This window comes from Meriones unguiculatus, chromosome 5 (assembly GCF_030254825.1).
Source record: "Meriones unguiculatus strain TT.TT164.6M chromosome 5, Bangor_MerUng_6.1, whole genome shotgun sequence".
In the NCBI taxonomy this organism is placed as follows: Eukaryota; Metazoa; Chordata; class Mammalia; order Rodentia; family Muridae; genus Meriones; species Meriones unguiculatus.
The window spans coordinates 113,077,003-113,093,040 of record NC_083353.1 but is presented as its reverse complement, the minus strand read 5'-3'; the positions used below and the strand labels follow the sequence as shown (position 1 = coordinate 113,093,040).

Here is a 16,038-nt window from a genome sequence, read left to right as displayed (position 1 = left end):
GCCTCCCAATCCTCATTGCGTCGTCTGCTGCCCCCGCACACCAACGGGCCAGCAGACCTTTGTGATAGCGAAGCGCCAAACCCGCAGAGTCCTTTCAGGGACGAAGGGGAACGAGGAAGTGCCTGTGCAGGGGCTCCAGGGCTCCTTCCACGGGGACCTCGGTGCGTCGTCCCCGGGGGGCGCAGAGGCGCGAGGGGCACCGGTATCTCTTAAAGCAGCGATGTCAACATCCTCTTAAAGGGCGGCGCGGAGGATGACGTCCTGGGCCGGACGGTTACCCCGTGAAGGCGCGGGGCGCTGACACGCTCGGGGACCCCCGGAGTGCGGCTGGTCGGTTGGTGGCCAGGTGAGGAGCCGGGGACCCTCGCCTTCCCCGGGGCAAGTGGAGCGTGCAGGGCGGACGCAGCGAGCCGCGGGCGCCAGGCACGTTTTCCTCCGTCAACGGACCCTTCAGAACGGAGAGCGGGCCGGCGACGGCGCGGGGCTAACGGCTGCGACGGTGGCGGTGGCGGTGGCGGTGGCAGCGGTGCTGTCACTCCGGCGCGGCGCCCGGGGCAGAGCGGGGCCGCGACGCGGGCGGTTGGGCGGAGCTCGGCGCCGGGCTGCTGCGGGGATGGTGGGTGAGAGGCGGGAGGTGGGTGGAGGGCGGAGGGTCCTCCGGGTGGGCTCCCATCGGTGTCCACTGAGCACCTACTGCCGAGCACATGGCTAAACGCCCAGCCCTCCTGGACCTCACATCCTAGCCGAGATAGATGGGCCCAGCGTAGACCATAGCAGGAAACCTTTGTAAGTAAGGATGGAAACTCCATCCTTGGTCATGCCAGAAAGGAGCTACTTTTTGAGACGGGGGCTTCTCTGTGGCCTTGAACTCCTCCTGGTAGCCCAGGCTGGAATTTTAGATGCTCTTGCATCTCCAGAGTGCCTAGAATTACAGGCCCGTGCCGTTGGGGCCTGTAAATTTTCTCAAGGGAAATATAATTAGATGAAGGAATCAGGACAAGACTGTATGTTAAGCCAAGTGCAGAGTTTGCTGACTTATCCATCAAGTGACGTAAGTGTTCTAGAAAGGATTAAAGACCAACTGCCCTGAGCAAAACGTTTCCCTACTCAGCTCTACCCTCCCCACCCCCACCCCGACCCGCTTTTTTTTTTTTTTTTTTTTTTTTTTTTTTTTTTTTATTACACTGCACAAGCTGTCCTTGGCCATGTATGATTCTCCTGCCTTACCTTTAAATGTTTTTTTGGTTTTTTTTCACATCTTGGGTTTTATTCATTCAGTGTGTGTGTATGTCCGTGTCCATGTCCCTTGTTGAATTAGGTTCATCCTTCCACTGCTGAGTTCCAGGTTGTCAGCCTTACCCACTAAACTGTCTTGCTGGTCCCAGTACCTCACTTTTAAAGAAAGGACATTTGAATTAAAAGAGCAGTGTTAGGTTTTATTTTGCTTTGCTTTTCCAAAATGAAAGTGACACAGACTATAAGGGGTAGTTCTTCGGGGAAAGAGATGAGAGCGATATGAGGAAGGCAGAAGAAGATTAAGAAAAGGCAAAAAGATGTGTCACCAAGTGTGATAGCATATGCTATCCCAGTACTAGCCATACACACCCCCTACGCAGAGCAAGAAGAGGAGGAGGAATGGAGAGGGTGAGACATTCAGAGGGAGAGGGCGCCCCAAGTTTCCAACCAAACTAGTATTTTCACTTACTGTGTCTCAGCTGACCTTCAGAGGCAGCCACCCAGGTCAGCCGAAGGAGGGCGGAGGAAGCAGACGTGGTTGTGTTGACAGCTGGCAGTTATGGTTTCTGACTCACGTACAAGGTCTGAGAGAAGGTGAAGGTAAAAGGCAGAGGCTTTCCAGTATTTTGTTGTCATAGTTTTGGAGACAAGAGTCTCACGGTGCAGTCCTGTCTGTCCTGAAACTCTCTGTGTAGACCAGGCTGACCTGGAACTCACAGAGATCTCCCTTCTCAGTGGTGGGATTAAAGGAGTGTGACACTGCTATTTTAAATATTTTAACTATGCCGTTGTTGTTCATAGTTTTATTTGCAACAATTGAAAGCTGGGAGCGACTCAAATGTTGATCAACAAAAAGTGAAGGGGTAAATAACATGTTATATCCACGTGTTAGAATATTATAGAAGTATTCTGTACGTTAGAGGCATCTCTACAAAGGAAGAGGCTGTTGACGCAGTGTCTTTTTAAAGGGTCCCGATATAGCTTTTAAGCAGTAGGGTTAAGAGAAGACACAGCTGAGGGTGTGCGAGTGGGCTTCTCAAGCAGTTGTCACCACGGACTAGTGATCGTATCACAGCATAGACAGATCGCTAAGGATGCTGGGAGCTGCCGATGTCGTTCTTCAAATACTGTAACTCTTACATGACTAAATAAGCGGCTTTAAATCACAGAATTTGTGGGGGTAGAACGATGGCTCAGCAGCTAAGCGCATGTGCTGCTTTGTCAGAGGGCCTGGATTCAGTTCCAGCAGCACAGGGTGGCTCACCACCACCCACAACTCCAGTTCCAGGAGATCTGACACCACCTTCCTGTGACCTCCTTGGGCACCAGTCATGCATACAGTAAGCATACATACATGTAGGCAAGACACTCATATGCATAAAAAGTAACATAAATCTGGAGAAAAAAAAAACAATTTTTGTCAGCAAGATCACCTAACAAGCAGGCCTGTAATCCCAGAACTCAGGGAGGCAGAGGCAGGCACATAGCTGTGAGTTCAAGGCCAGCCTCGTCTACAAAGAGAGTCCAGGACAGCCAAGGCCACAGAGAGAGAAACCCTGTCTCAAAATAAATAAATAAACTTCCTGCCCATTTTGCAGATGGAGAAACTGCCAGTTGATGACACAGTAATAGCTTAAAATCTAGAGGTTTTTACCATATTCAGTTGTTTCCTTTCCTCCACCCAGGACCCTTCACTTGTTAGCCCTCCCCCACCTCCAGCCATTGAACAAGGATCCCAGAATTGAGTTAATCTGAGATACAATTAGAATGTATGAATTCATCTCCCACTCTCATAGGGCTCAGTTGTCCAGGTGCTAACTCTCGGGCTCTTCTCTCAGGGAACCTAAATGAGTACATGAATAACTAATGGACCAATTAAAATTTACAGGAAGCTGTGCCTTGAAGAGAAATTTGAAGACGGGTCAGCTCTTACTACGATAGAGAGATGGAGAGCAATAAACAGAATGTGAGTAATGTCAGATTGGTATCAAACTGGTGTCTTACAGTTGATAATCTCAGTGCTTACCATCTCACAACTTTTTTTTAAGATTTCTTCATCATGTATACAGTGTTGTGCCTACGTGTGTGTCTGCACGCCGGAGGCGGGCACCAGATCTCATGACAGATGGTTGTGGGCCAACATGCGGTTGCTGAGAATTGAACTCAGGACCTCCGGAAGAGCAGCCAATGCTCTTAACCTCTGAGCCATTGACGTCTCCAGCCCTTCTTTGAACTTTTCATGTCTTGATAATTGTAAGACACGTAAGTGGTGGCAGGAAAGACCATTACTACTTCAGCCTATAGGAGAGACTATTACTGCCACAGCCAATAGACTTAACATGTTCCCACATTTATTTTTTGAGGTTTCAGGGGTCAAGGTCTCTTTTTGTAGCCATAGGTAGCCTGGATGTTCCCTATGTAGACCAGGCTGGCCTCAGATTCACAGAGACCCACCTGCCTCTGCCTGGAAAGTGCTGGGGTTAACGGTGTGTGTGCACCGCCGCGCCCAGCTTTTCCTTTTCTTTAATTTGTTTGTTTAGACAGGGTCTGGTGTGTCCACCCACGCCCCCAAAGCTGCTATGTAATCAAGAATGACCTTGAACTCTTTTCTGATCCTCCTGCTTCCAAGTCCAGGCCTGGGCCGCCAGGCCTGCTTGTAGGAAGGAGGCGCGAGCTGTTGAACACACGCCTCTTTCTCCTAGGCTGTCACCCCACCATTACATTTGTCACTCGTGGTGTTTTTACTCTTAAAAGTTATGTGTGGGGGTGTGTACATGCAAGCGCCCCAAGGCGATGGGCTGCGGTCAGAGGACCACACAGAGTCTCTCTTCCCCTTCTGTCAGCTGTGTGAGGGATCAAACCTGAGTCATCGATCATAGCAGCAGGTGCCTTCACCTCCTGAGCTACCTTTGTAGCCTACTTTGTAGTTTCAGTATGTGTTGTTCAAAGTAACAATGATAAAAGACCCAAGTTCAGCACTGTCACGGCAACTGTGACCCTCACTAATGGCTGTACACTGTGGTTTGGAGGGAATCTTGAACCCGGCCATGGTGCCAGAGATGGCAAAAGCAGTATAGAACCTTATGAACGTGTACAACAATAACCATTCTTCCAGGACCACCTCTGCTGTGTAACTTAGGCATGTTACTTGCAAAGCAATGTGGTAAAATGTCCATGAAAGGTAGAAGGAGGCTTCAGTCTTTGGAATGGGTCGGGCAGGAGTGACAGTTTCTGATGTTTGTGACGAGTTACCTGAAATCAAGGAACACTGCTTATATCTGGAAAAGGCTTTCTTTGCAGAGTGTTCTCTGGGAATTTGCTGGTGTGTGTTTGTTTGTTTGTTTGTTTGTTTGTTTTGAGACAGGATCTCTGTATAGCTCTGTCAGTCCTAGAACTCACTCTGTAGACTAAACTGGCTTCTAACTCACAGAGATCCACCTGCCTCTGCCTCCTGAGTGCTGCGATTGAACCCACCATACTGGGCTTTTTTTTTTTTTTTTTTTCTAGTATCTTGTTTTGGCTCACATTCCAGAGCCTCAGGGTTGTTTGGTTTTTGTATTGTTTTGTTTTGTTTTTCCTTTCTTAATGGTCATCCTTAAGAGAAGATTGGCTCCTTTAGCATACTTTTCAAACTAAGACAAGGAATTCAGTCAGTCATCCGATTTGTATCATTATTAGCATATACTATTGTAAAAAAAAATATAATTTGTTGTTTCCATATGTGTACATACTGTTCTTAAATAATTCGATAATATTCACTCCTCCTTTTCTCTTCCTCTGTCTTTCCAAGTCTCCCTTTTATTTTCATGTCTTTTATATGTTTGTTTTGTTTTGTTCGAGACAGGGTTTTTGTTTGTTTCTTTTTTGTTTGTTTTTTGTTTGTTTGTTTGTTTGTTTGTTTGTTTGCTTTGGCTGTCCTGGACTCACTTTATAGACCAGGCTGGCCTGGAACTCACAGAGATCCACATGCTCTGCCTTCCTGAGTGCTGGGATTACAGGCATGGGACACTGCGCCTGGCTTTCAAATCTCTCTTTTTTTTTTTTTTTAAATATGGCATACTTCATAGATTCCCATGTTGTCCTGGCATAGGGGCTAATCTCAGTCATATTAGTCCATAAACTACAGAAGTAACATACGTGATCCTTTTTATTCTGCCATGACTTTATTGAACATATTGTTTGACCTTTCTTAGAAAGACGTGAATATGTATCTATTCACCCCAGACGGGTACCAATGACAGGCCGAAGAACTGATTTCAGTCAGATCTAGGTTGGTGAGCAGGGAATGTGCTGAATTAACAGAACGTGAGTGTGATAGGGAATGACTTACCCACCCACGAGCGATTCCCAGGCGGCAGCTGAGTCATCCAAAGAAGAGCACATGGAAGATGCGTCATTGGAGATCCCTGTATATCTCACAGGCAGCATCTTCCTCTGCATCCCACTCCCTGCCCCCCCCCCCCCCCAGCAACTGCTTAGCTGACCTCAGGGAGGACCTCCTGAGTCTAAGTTTCATGAGCTTCCCTAGCCTCCTTTTGGGAAGCTTTCAGCCCCCTCTCCCCTCCAAGAAAGGAGTGCCTCAAGCTGGAAGGAACAGCTGTACAACACATACCCAGGAGAGTTCACACTGCAACCAGATTCCCTAAGGAGCAGGCAGTGCCCTACAGGCTATGAAAAATGAGAACAGTATAAATCTGTTCACAGATTCTAAGAAGCCACAGGCCAGAGGGAAAAAACTCAGTGCCCAGAATTTATGGCACAAACAGTACATCGATTCCCCTGGCGAGAGAAACGGGTTTGTCCGTGCCAGTCAAGTTCAGAAGAGCTGGCAGAATGCGTGGTGATGATTAAGTCTGGGTCCCACAGCAAGCTGGGGGTGGTGCAAGACGGAAGAGTGCTTTGGGGACTGGTCAGGCAGTGCCATGGAGATAAACGGGTGTTTGGTGACTGCTAGCCTTTTATCAGAGCAGATAGGGCAGGAGGGCAGTGCCAGGAGGTTGGCATTCAGTATGAGATCTCTTTTTGTTGTTTGTCTTTCGAGACAGGGTTTCTCTGTGTAGCCCTGGCTGTCCTGGACTCACTTTGTAGCCCAGGCTGGCCTCAAACTCACAGAGATCCTCCTGCCTCTGCCTCCCCAAGTGCTGAGATTAGAAATTGCTGTTTTAATGGGCTTTTCTTCACCAACCAAAAGCGTGGCTGCTCGACACTATGCAGTCCCAACTCCCCGGCAAGCTCTCCCCACTGCAGATCCTGGCTGTGGTCATCCTAGCCCTGTTTGCTGAATGAACAAGCTTTACTATTTGAGACAAGGGGTTACTCTGTTGCCCATTTCAAAAATCGTGGACTGCCACGGGTACAAAGCAAGCCTAGCCTAGCCTATGCTTCCCATTCTCAAAAAGGAAAAGAAACTAGAGGCTACCCCATTTTTCATATTTCTAGGCTTCCTGATATGCCAACCTTATTAAGGCAACAATCATCACTGGTTTGTGTGTGTGTGTGTGTCTGTGTGTGTGGCTTGTTTGTTTGAGACAGGATTTCATTATGTAGACCAGACTGGCTTCAAACTCCCTATCTTCTTGCCTCACTCCACAATGTTGAGATTACTGGGTATGCTACCACATCCTCCCCCATTCTTGTTTTATTTTATTTATTTTATTTTTTTTTAAATTAATTTATTATGTATACAATGTTCTGCCTACATATATGCCTGCACACTAGAAGAGGGCACCAGATCGCATTCTAGATGGTTGTGAGCCACCATGTGGTTGCTGGGAATTGAACTCAGGACCTTTAGGAAGAGCAGCTAGTGCTCTTAACCTCTGAGCCATCTCTCCAGCCCCTTGTTTTATTTTAAAAGAAATACATATCTGTTAAGCTTATAGTAATTAGATGTTAAGGGAAAATATCCTCTATAAATTGGTATGAATTGAGGTTAAGTAAAGGTGAAAATGTTTGTTGGTGGTATTATGAACAATTAAAAGCAGTAATCTTGCTGCATTTATTTACAACTGTTTATAGACATGGGGGACCTGTGTTCCACTGTGAACATTTGGAGGTCAGAGGGTAATTCAGAAGTCGGTTCTTTTGTTATCACATGGGTACCAGAGATTAAACTCAGGTCATCAGGCTCAGTAACAAGGCAGCTTTAGATGAGCCATCTCACTTGCCCTGGCTTTGCTCTTGACAAGGTCATTTGACAAAGCCTGATACCAGCTGAAAGTGTGTCTGATACCATACTGGTATTAATGGCAAAAACTCAGAGACCAAGATGAGTCAGAGAAATGGGATAGTTACATAATGAGGAAAAGAACCTGTAACCCACCCATGGGATTTTTAATTTAGAAAGAAATACTAATTTAGAAACATTAAAAATACAAAGGTTCCAAAAAAGAAAAAAAAAAATACAAAGGTTCAAACATGCTTGCTCCTCAACCCTCTATAACTCCTCATGTCTCAATAACATGGAGGTAAACTCACTCAGAGACATCACTTACATAAATCATGGTAGGAACCAGACCTGCTATTTGTTCTTTCTATTATATAGTGAGAATTCTGGAATTTTGGGTTATTTTAAAAACACAGAAATGTTATAAGAATGTACTTTCATTTTAATCCCAGGATTGTTTTCCAGGACAGGGTTTCTCTGTGTAGCCTTGGCTGTCCTGGACTCACTTTGTAGACCAGGCTGGCCTCAGACTCACAGAGATCCACCTGCCTGTGCCTCCCTGAGTGCTGGGTGCCACCACGTCAAGCTAGAGTTTGCTCATTCTGATTCTGTGATCTGGCTGGGGAAGAATTTAAGCAGAAACAGAACGTCCAGAAGCCAGCCATGAGGTCATCTGAAATTACTCCTACAAAAGAAACGTGTGTAAAGGCTCTGGGGTATATGTGTCTCTCAGACTACAGCGCATGTCAATATATTCTAATGTATAGGTCCTGGGAGAAGCTATACATGCTCTGTGGGCCATATAGTCTCAGTCACCACTGTTCTGCAGCTCTGAATGCTACAGCCTCAAAAGCAGTCAGACTATCGTGTAGTGAATAATCACGGCTATTGTACACGGAAGCCTTATTTACCAAAACAGTAAGACGTCAACCAGGCAGCCAGGGCTACATAGTGAGACCTTGTCTCAGATAGATGTATGGATGGGTGGATGGATGGATGGATGGATAGATAGATAGATAGATAGATAGATAGATACCAGGCAGCCAGGGCTACATAGTGAGACCTTGTCTCAGATAGATGGATGGGTGGATGGATGGATGGATGGATGGATAGATAGATAGATAGATAGATAGATAGATAGATACCAGGCAGCCAGGGCTACATAGTGAGACCTTGTCTCAGATAGATGGATGGATGGATGGATGGATGGATGGATAGATAGATGGATGGATGGATAGATAGATACATAGATAGACAGACAGGGAAAATAAAGGTCCCCTCTCCCCCAATGGCTTAGCACTTGCCACCGATCACTAGAACCCACATGGTACAAGAAGAGAATGAATTTTAAAAAGCTGCCCTCTGACTATGTGTGTGCTGTGGCTCTTGAGCACAGAACACAAACAAATCTTTTTTGAAAAACAGAAAGGTGGTCGTAGAACTCTGGGTATACTAAAAACCACGCGCTATGCACTTTGTATGGCGTGTGAGCTGCAGCTCATTGCAGCTGTGACTTACTTAAAATGCATGTTATTATGGTGTGTGTTACATGTCTGTATACATCACATATATATAGGTACCCTCGGAGTCCAGAAGAGGTCATTAAATGCCATGCAGCGGGGGTTATATTTGAGACCCCATGTCAAAAAAAAAAAAGTATAAGGGGCACTAAGGATATGGCTCAGTGGTAGATTGCTTGTCTGGTGTACGTGAGGCCCTAGACTAAACAAATAGACACCAGCAAGGAGGTTGGTTACTCTGGTGTGCCAAGGAGAAGAGCTGTGGGAAATGGGGTGACCTTGAGACAGGTGACATAGAGCCTGCAGTCTACCAAGACCTTATCTAAGTTTTTGATCTAAATATGGTACCGTCTGTGGAGGAGTTTTGACATTGGAAGAAATGAGATCAAATTTATGTTTCTAAGGAGTCACTTTGGCTGTTGTCTGGAGAATAGACTATGTGAAGGCAAACAAAGAAAGATGAGTTACCCCAGGAACCACAGGGTATAGAGAAGGTGACTTGAGCCAGTGTGACTAGGCCAGTGGAAGCGTTAAGAGTCCATAGGCAGGAAGTGCTAATGGACTGGACAAGGGAGCAAAGTTATCCAGAAGTTAGACCAAGTCCTCTCTTGGGGATGACCATTCCCAGTGGGGAAACTGGAGGAAGGACCAGATATCGTAGACTAGGGCGGGACCCCAGAGCACTCCTCCATCTGGTCGCGGTGGAGTCCCAGCTCCACAGCCAGGTTGTAAGGCCCTAATAAGAGACCCGGTCTGATTCAGACTAAAATCCATGGACCTGTAGGAAAATCCAGGGAGTTGGGACAGAAAAGAAAAGGTTTAGTACTGAGCTCTGAGGGCATCCAGTGTTTAGGAATGCTGGGTGAAGACAGATGAGGTAAAACTAGAGAGACTGAGGGCTCCAAAGCCACATGAACCCAGAGGTCACACCTGTGATCTCAGTACACAGGAAGGAGTCGGAGGGAGGAGCATCACCATGAGTTTGAGGCTAGCCTGGGCTGCAGAGTAAGTTCCAGGATATCTTGGGCTATAGTGACTCCCACCACCAAAAAAAAAAAAAAATCTAAATAGAGAAATGAAAAGGCCTTCCTGGCTTCCTGGTGGGTTAAATGTGTGTGGAGCTAAGGAAGGTTAGGGGGAATGTAGCTTCAACCCTAGTCAGACAGCTGGGGGATGTGACTGCGGTGAGAGGCCGTGCACAGCTTTTACCAAGTCCTGTATTTGATTCCCAGCACCACATAAAAGAAGGGTGGTGACACACGCCCTTGGGTAATCCCAGCCCTTGGAAGGTGGAGGCAGAAAGAACAGAAGTTTAAGGTCATCATCAACTACATAGCAAGTTTGAGACCAGCCTGGACTACTTTGGATCCTATCTCAAAACAAAACAAAACACAACTAAGCAGGGAGACTTACAAGTGCCTGAGAAGGGAGGACAGAGAAGTGGCCATTGATGGATTTGTTAAGGCGGAATTTGTCGGTGATCTTGACACAGGTGTAACAGCGGAGGATGACTAAAGGAAATGGGGCCACTTTGCTCGAAAGCCTCCATGGTGAGCCACTTGTCCAGCACGTGGAAACTCAGGGTCCACTCCTGGCACTGCAAACAAATTAGACAACTGAAAAGGGGCAGGTACGGGACACTGTCTAGAGGGACATAGCAAGAGAAGAATTCTTGCTTTGATCCTCACGAAGGAACTGTGTAGGATTCTTTAACGCCTCATTCCACTCAGCACCCCACTAAATGCTGTAAGACACCCCCCTCCAGCCTCTCACTGCAACACAAATGTTTGCGCTTCTGAATTCTCTGGCTCTCAGATGAGACCAGCCTAAAAGGGCTTAGAATACGGAGTTATTAGAAAAGGAACTTTTGGTTCCAGAAAGGACTCACTTTCCAGACAGACTTTTTAGGTAGTAAAGAGAAAGAGGGGCCCAGCTACCTAGAAAAGGTGTGGCTGAGCTGGGGTAGGTGACAGTGTGTCTGACAGGCCGCTGACAGTGCGCCTACAACAGGAACCAGATTTAGTAGTGAAGACGGAGAATTTCTCTTATTTCACTTCTATTTTCTCAGTGACATGATAGGTTGGCAGCTGAGAGTCGAGAAGGGAAAGGAGGAGATTTAGCAGAGAGAAGAGAATGGAAGGGCTTGTAGCTCACTGTTGAGTGCCCTTGCTTAGCATGGATGAGGCCCTGGGTTTCGTGCCCGGGGAAGGAAAGAATTAAAGAATTCTGAAGGGGGAAAACAAAGCTTGTAAAGATAATTACAGGCAGAGAAAATGTTGGTTAGAAGAAGGAGCTGTCATGTTCCGCCCACAACCAGTGCTTTGGTGTGTCCGCCTCCATGGCCTGTTGCTAGGATGCCAGCCAGTAGCATCCTAGGAATAGCAAAACCTATTTGACATCCTGCCACCAGGTGGCAGTGTCGATCCCTGCAGCTCCAAGGTTTGGCAGCTTTTATGGCCCGGAATTCACCTAAGTGAGGTGCCTTGTGAACTGTTTTTAATTAGGCCTAGAAGATAAAGCCCTAGGGAGGAAAAAAATCCATTTGAGACTATTTAGGGAACGGATGACTATTTAGTGAAAGGAGAGGTAGCTGCCTGGAGGTGGAGAGGGGTGGGGATTGTGGGGAGGGTATGGGCTATAGGTTTAGAAATCAGGGGTCTGTGGCCTTCTGACAATTGTGAGCGAGTTGAGTTGGGTATTTAAAGACATGGGAAACACCTGTGAAACCAGAGTTGGTGGGCCACTGAAAGTTAGGGTTGGCCTAAGTGGCTGCAACAGACCTGATCATAGGCACGAAGACGGGTCTCAGAGCGCAGGCGCCAGAGTTGCGCGCTGATGACACAACCAGTAAGGAAAGCCCTCTGGTCGGTTCCGCCGCTTGGACGACTCCGGGCGGTTCCGTCCTTCTGAGACTGTTGAAGAGGCTATATCCATCAGGACTGAGCGAGGGGTTGAGGCGGAAATCACACCACCCTTGCTGGAATAGTCACTCTTTTTGTCCTGACAAAATATCTGAGCAACAAGTTAAGCAAGGAGGGATTTATTCTCCCACAGTTGCAGGATTTCAGTCCCTTACTGCTTGGTTGCTTTGTTTTGGGGCCATGGTGTGAAGAGGCAAGCTGGAGCATGGGGTGGAGGAAGACGGCTCATCTCAGGGTGCAGTCAAGGGAAATGTTCATCCTTCAAAGGAATGCCAGCAACTGGGCCCTACCTTCTGGGCCCCACCCCCAGGAACCGGATCACGATCAAGCCATGACTCCGTCTGGGGATTAGTCAGATCCCCCATGGTTCTTCCCAAAGGCCTATTAGCTCTCAACCAAACCTTTGAACACATGAGCCTTTGCGGGTGCACTTCATATCCAAACCGAAACAGGCGCTAAAATAAACCGTCTTAATTGATTCTCTGTATTTGAAAAGAGGCTAAAGTAGCCTCTGTGGCCCAGGGAGGACCCAACTGGAAAGCAAGGGGTTGTGGTACAGAGTGGGGAGCACGCGCTGGGTGTCATAAGAGAAAAAAAAGTAGGAACAAGAGGTCTGTGAGATGGTGACACTTGTGCTTTCCTGTCTCAGTTTTCTAGAACCCCCTCACACATTTTAAAGTTGGCATCTGTTTCCTTCACGTTTTTCTTCCGTGTATGGATGTTTTGACTGCGTGCATGTCTCTACACTGCGTGCATGCCTGTGGTCCGCGAGGCCAGAAGAGGGTGCAGTGCCTTCATGCAAAGCGCTCTTCTGGAAGCAGGGGTTTTTCTAGGACGACCTCTGTGCCAAGAAGCTTCTAGCTGTGGCTGAAAAAAACTACACGAGGCTCCTCCCTCCACTAATTTCCCAAACTAAAATAGCATACATAGAGGCCTGTAGTGACATTTTTGAGAATTCTGGAATTTTTGTTTCTTTAAAAATGTTATAATAATGTGTTATTATCTTAATCCCAGGTGCGGAGATATGGGGCCGCTTTGACAGTACACAGCAGCTGACTATGCTTTGCCTTGTGCTCTAGCAAATGCGTGGCATTGCCAGTCGCAGATAATTTCTGCCATTGTGTGACATTTGAAAATCTGGGAACTTTTCAGAGGGTACATAAATTCGAGGGCCCCCGAGTGGCAGGTGGGTGGTTGTCAGTCTTCAGGGAAGTTGTTTGCAGTTTGTCAGGAGCCCTGGTCAGAGAAGAAACAAAAGGAAAGAAATTAGATTCAGGGATTTTCCTAATTCCTCTCTCCCCTCTAGCTTTGTTTCTCTCATGTTTGGGTGTAAAAAGGAGCAGGTGGAGGGGAGGATAAAGGGTGGGGAAAAAAACCAGCGAAGTAGCAAAGACCAGCTACAAAGGCCATTGTGGACTTTTAGGGCAATGAGGAGATAAAAACCTCAGAATAGAGACTTACATTCCTGTGTACTGAGCCACAAGCAAACACAAAGCTATTATTCCTGGGCAAACCAGGAGCCAAATCAGACTTCAGTCTGAGAAAAGCCTGACTTACCTCTTCATTTTAAATACTTATGTTAACGTGTTTCTATGCTAACCATCTTTTGTTTATTTATTTACTTATTTATTTATATTGCATATATCTATGTATTTGTGTGTGCGGGCCCCGAGGCACACGTGGTGGTCAGAGGACAGCTTTATAGAGTCTGTTCTTTTCTAACTTTTTTTTTTTTTTAATTTTTTGAGACTGGCTATTTCTGTGTAGTCTTGGCTATCGTGGGCTCGATTTGTACACCAGGCTGGCCTCAAACTCACAGAGATCAGCCTGACTCTGCCTCCCCCAGGTGATGGGATTACAGGCGTGTGCCCCACACCCAGCTCTCTTTATGTTGGTTCTGGGAATCAAATTCTGGTAGCCAAGCTTCCACAGCAACTACCTCACCACCTGACCCAGTCCCCAGCCCTCTTACTTAAGTTTGAGGCAGACAGGTGGTGTTCTTAAAGCCTTAGCACTTGGAAGAATGCTTGGAAGAGAGTCACTCGGAAGGCTTATTGCAGGATTTTGGGCCTACGCTGAAGAGAGTCTGACTCACCACATCTGAGATACAGGCGAGAATCTCACAGGGATCTCACAGATGCTGGAGAGGGTGTTGTCACCCGCCCAGGGAAGACAACGCAGTGAGCAGCAGTGACTGAAACAGGCGTTGCCACCTTGCTAATGTCTATCAATGCTGTATTGATTGTCACTTCAGTGCCCTTCCTACGGGGGGTTAGAAATAAAACGAGAAGAGATGGGAGTGAGCCAGGCACCGTCTTTTTTGTTTGTTTGTTGTTTTTCAAGAAAGAATTTCTCTGTGTAGCTCTCACTGCCCTGGGACTTAATTTGTAGACCAGGCCAGCCTGGAACTCACAGAAATCACATGCTTCTGTCTCCCAAGTGCTGGGATTAAAGGCGTGCACCACCTAGCCTGGCCTCAGGCACATTCCTAAGTAAACCAATTTTAAAAAAGAAAGCAATGGACTGGGCGATAGAGGTGTGCTTGAGAGTGCTTGCTGCTCCTCTTACAGAGGACCTGAGTTCAGTTCCCAGCTCCCATTTCAGGGGTCTCACAACTTGCCTGTAATTCCAGTTCCCCCCAGTCTGATGCCTCCTTCTGGCCTCTGCAGGCACCTGCACTCTGCTGCACATACCCACATACCCACACAGACTTAAAAATAACATGAAACTTTTAAAATTAGTAACAGTAGGAGCCAGAGAGATAGCCCACTGGTTAAGAACACTTGTTGCTCTTCAAAAGGACTGAGGTTCAATTCCCAGCGTCTACATAATGCTCCACAAGCATCTTTAGTTCCGGTTCCGGGGAATCTGAAACCTTTTGACTTCCGGGCACCAGGAATACATGTAGTGCACAGACAAAACATTCATATTCATAAAATGAAATAAATCTAAATAATAATAACAATAAAACTTGTGCCCTTAATCTCAGCACTTGGGAAGCAGAGGCAGGCAGATCTCTGCGTTCAAGGCCACCATTATCTACAGAGTGAGTTCCAGCCAGGGGTACACAGAGAAATCCTGCCTTCAAAAGCACATATAATAGAGCCTAGCATGGTGGCACATGTCTATAATCCCAGCACTCTGGAATGCAGAGGCAGACAGATCTCTGTAAGAAGCCAGCCTGGTCTACAAAGCGAGTCCAGGACAGCCAAAGCTACACAGAGAACCCCAGTCTCAAAAAATAAAAATAAAAATAAAAACAAAAATACCAGAGGTCCTGAGTTCAATTCCCAGCAACCACATGGTGGCTCACAATCATCTATGATGAGACTTAGTGCCTTCTATTAACTTTCAGGTGTACATGCAGACAGAGCATTCATATAAATAAATCTTTTTTAAAAAATAAAATAATAATAAATCTTTCTTTAAAAAAAGAACAAAAGCATTATACAGCCAGCAAGATGGCTCAAAGGGTGCTTGCTGCCAGCCAGAATTTGATCCCAGAGACTCACCTATTAGAAGGAGAGAGCCAACTCCTGAAAGTTGTTCCCTGACCTTCACACACACACACACACACACACACACACACACACACCATGCCATGTGGACTTAAGTGGGAAGGTTCCTGAATCCAAAAAAAAAAAAAGTGTGACAAAAGTTGTCAGAATCCTCCGTGCTAGATTTTATGCTTAAAAAAAGACAATATTTTGTGTAATGTGCTATGAGTAATTATAATTTGAGAATTTGTACCCTACATAGCTGCGTAAGCCCCACCCCCTTGTACTGAGAATTAAACTTTGCTGTGCACGCCAGCCATGCCTGCTACCACAGAAACTTACGCTAGGTTGCCCTGCCCATTTTGAGATAGGGTCTCCCTAAATTGCCCGGACTAGCCTTCAGCTCGCTATGTAGCTTAGGTTAGACTTAAACTTGAGATTCTCTAGCCCCAATCTTCCAAGAGGCTGGGGTTGATTTGAAGGATGTATCGCCGCACCCAGCAGTGATTTCTTGGCTTAGCTTCCTTTTAAATTCCCAGTGTTGCTGATCCAGCCATGGAGGGAGCAGAGGGAGCAGTCATCAAGGAAGCAGATAAAAAGTGAAGTTGACACAGATATCTGCAAAAGAACATAGAGATGGATTGCCTAGAGTCTGGGCTGTGAGTCAAAGGAGTCCCCAAGAAGTGACGCAGTCTTCG

At 46.6% G+C, this 16,038-nt stretch overlaps 1 protein-coding gene across 2 annotated transcripts in view; it reads left to right on the top strand.

Moving 5' to 3' along the window:
- LOC110556290 (solute carrier family 2, facilitated glucose transporter member 3) overlaps positions 1-16,038 on the top strand; it is a 66,926-nt gene continuing 50,888 nt past the window's right edge. Inside the window, exons 1-2 of one of the 2 annotated variants that reach the window (XM_021649985.2) lie at positions 1-346; positions 3,125-3,202. In XM_021649985.2, coding sequence (XP_021505660.1) covers positions 3,182-3,202 — 21 coding nt within the window. In that variant the 5' untranslated portion in view covers positions 1-346; positions 3,125-3,181. Of the gene's footprint in view, positions 347-509; positions 617-3,124; positions 3,203-16,038 lie in introns of those variants that run through there. The other variant, XM_060384164.1, reaches the window with a different exon arrangement.